The 1,686-nt window shown below is 59.5% G+C and overlaps 1 protein-coding gene across 1 annotated transcript in view; it reads left to right on the top strand.

Moving 5' to 3' along the window:
• Positions 1–1,442, top strand: part of znf407 (zinc finger protein 407) — a 277,362-nt gene extending 275,920 nt beyond the window's left edge. The window contains exon 11 of the mRNA XM_063198462.1: positions 168–1,442. Coding sequence (XP_063054532.1) covers positions 168–1,442 — 1,275 coding nt within the window. The remainder of the gene's footprint in view (positions 1–167) is intronic.
• Positions 1,443–1,686: the final 244 nt, after the last annotated feature.

Genomic DNA, 1,686 nt, shown 5'->3' with positions numbered 1-1,686 from the left:
TACAAATCTATCAAAAATGCATATTTTTTATTTTATTTATGTAATTTAAATATTTATATGTATTATCAAGTACATGAATGTAAACCAGGTCTTCTGAAATGGAGTTAGGGGGTTTTGCATCTGAACTTGTCATATGCAGGCTTCAAGCTACTCCTTTATCTCCACAGGTGATCATCATCCAGGGTTATGACGGCGGCGTGGCGGGCAGCGTGACCGTGGAGCAGGCCCTGGAGGAGTCCGCCGCGGCCACCCTGCAGACCCTGGCCATGGGGGGACAGGTGGCGGAGGTGCTCCACATCACAGAGGACGGACAGCTGATCAGCACCACCACCACCACCTCCGCTTCCTCCTCCTCCTCCATCAACCGCCAGGTCCTCAGCGGAGCTGGAGCAGCCACCGTGGGCACCATCACGGGTGGTGGAAGTGGTGGTGCCACGCACATCCAGCTGCCGGCGGGGATGCACGGCGCCACCCAGTACGTGCTGGTGGAGGCGACTGGCGGTGGAGTCGAGGCCGCCACCAACGCAACGGCCATCTTGGACGCCAGCCAGGGGGCGACTGTGGTGACAGGTCGAGGTGGAGGTGGTGGTGGTGGAGGTGGCGGGGCGGAGGCGAGTCACGTGATGGTGTCGGAGTCGGCGTCGTCAGCGCTGGACGCTCTGCTGTGTGCGGTGAGCGAGCTGGGCCACCAGCAGGGCGGCGATAGTGAAGAAGGAGGAGGAGGAGGAGGAGGTGCAGCACAGGAGGCCCATGGGGAGGAGGAGATCATCACCACCATCATTGGAGGAGGAGGAGGAGGAGGAGAGGCCATGAATGAGGAGCAGGGGAGGATTGCAGGAGAGGCGGCGGAGGAGGTTCAGGTGCAAGTGGCGTCGGTGGAGGGAGGTCACGTGCAGGTGTACAGGGAGGTGCTTCAAGGGGAGGAGGTGATGCAGATGCAGATGCAGGAGGTGGTGGAGGAGCAGGGAGAGCAGCAGGGTGGCTCGGAACAGATGGGTCAGGTGGTCACCCATGTGGTTGGCCACGCCCCCTCGGAACACCACCACGTGGCCGTGGGTAATCACGACGAGGCGATGGTGCAGGAGGTGTTGCAATTCGCCGCTAGCCAGCTGATGATGAAGGAAGGCCTGACGCAGGTCATCGTCAACGACGAGGGGACGCACTACATCGTCACAGAGCTGGAGGACGGCTCCGCGGCCGCCCTGCAGCTAGAGGGCGCCGTGTACGCCCAGAGCACTGAGGAGCACGAGCAGCAGCAGCTGCAGGAGGTGGAGGGGGGTGGGGGAGCCATGGAGGTGGTTATGGGGGTGGTGGAGGAGGCGCAGGGGGAAACTGGTGTCGTTGTCACTGCGATGGAGACCCAGGTGCAGGAGGAGGATGGAGCTGGGGGGGTGGAGAGGGTGGTGGTGTACACAGAGGAGGCTCCACATGCTGAACAATAGGAGGGGTGATGGAGATGGAGGTGGTGGAGGAGCAGGGGGAAGCTGGTGTTGGTACAGGGGTGGAGATCCAGGAGGCTTGAGGGAGAGAGAGAGGTAGTGTACACTGAGGTGGCTCCCCACGCTGAACAGTACTGCTATACAAAGGCAAAGTGCAGTAACTAAATATTTAGTCAAAATTGAGCTTAGACAGAAAACGGTCATCGTTACAACTCTTTTATCTTGTGGCAAAGCCTTACATTGTGGT

Source organism: Engraulis encrasicolus, chromosome 5 (genome assembly GCF_034702125.1).
Source record: "Engraulis encrasicolus isolate BLACKSEA-1 chromosome 5, IST_EnEncr_1.0, whole genome shotgun sequence".
Lineage (NCBI taxonomy): Eukaryota > Metazoa > Chordata > Actinopteri > Clupeiformes > Engraulidae > Engraulis > Engraulis encrasicolus.
The sequence above is the reverse complement of the archived record's forward strand: the minus strand, read 5'-3'. Positions and strand labels throughout refer to the sequence as shown.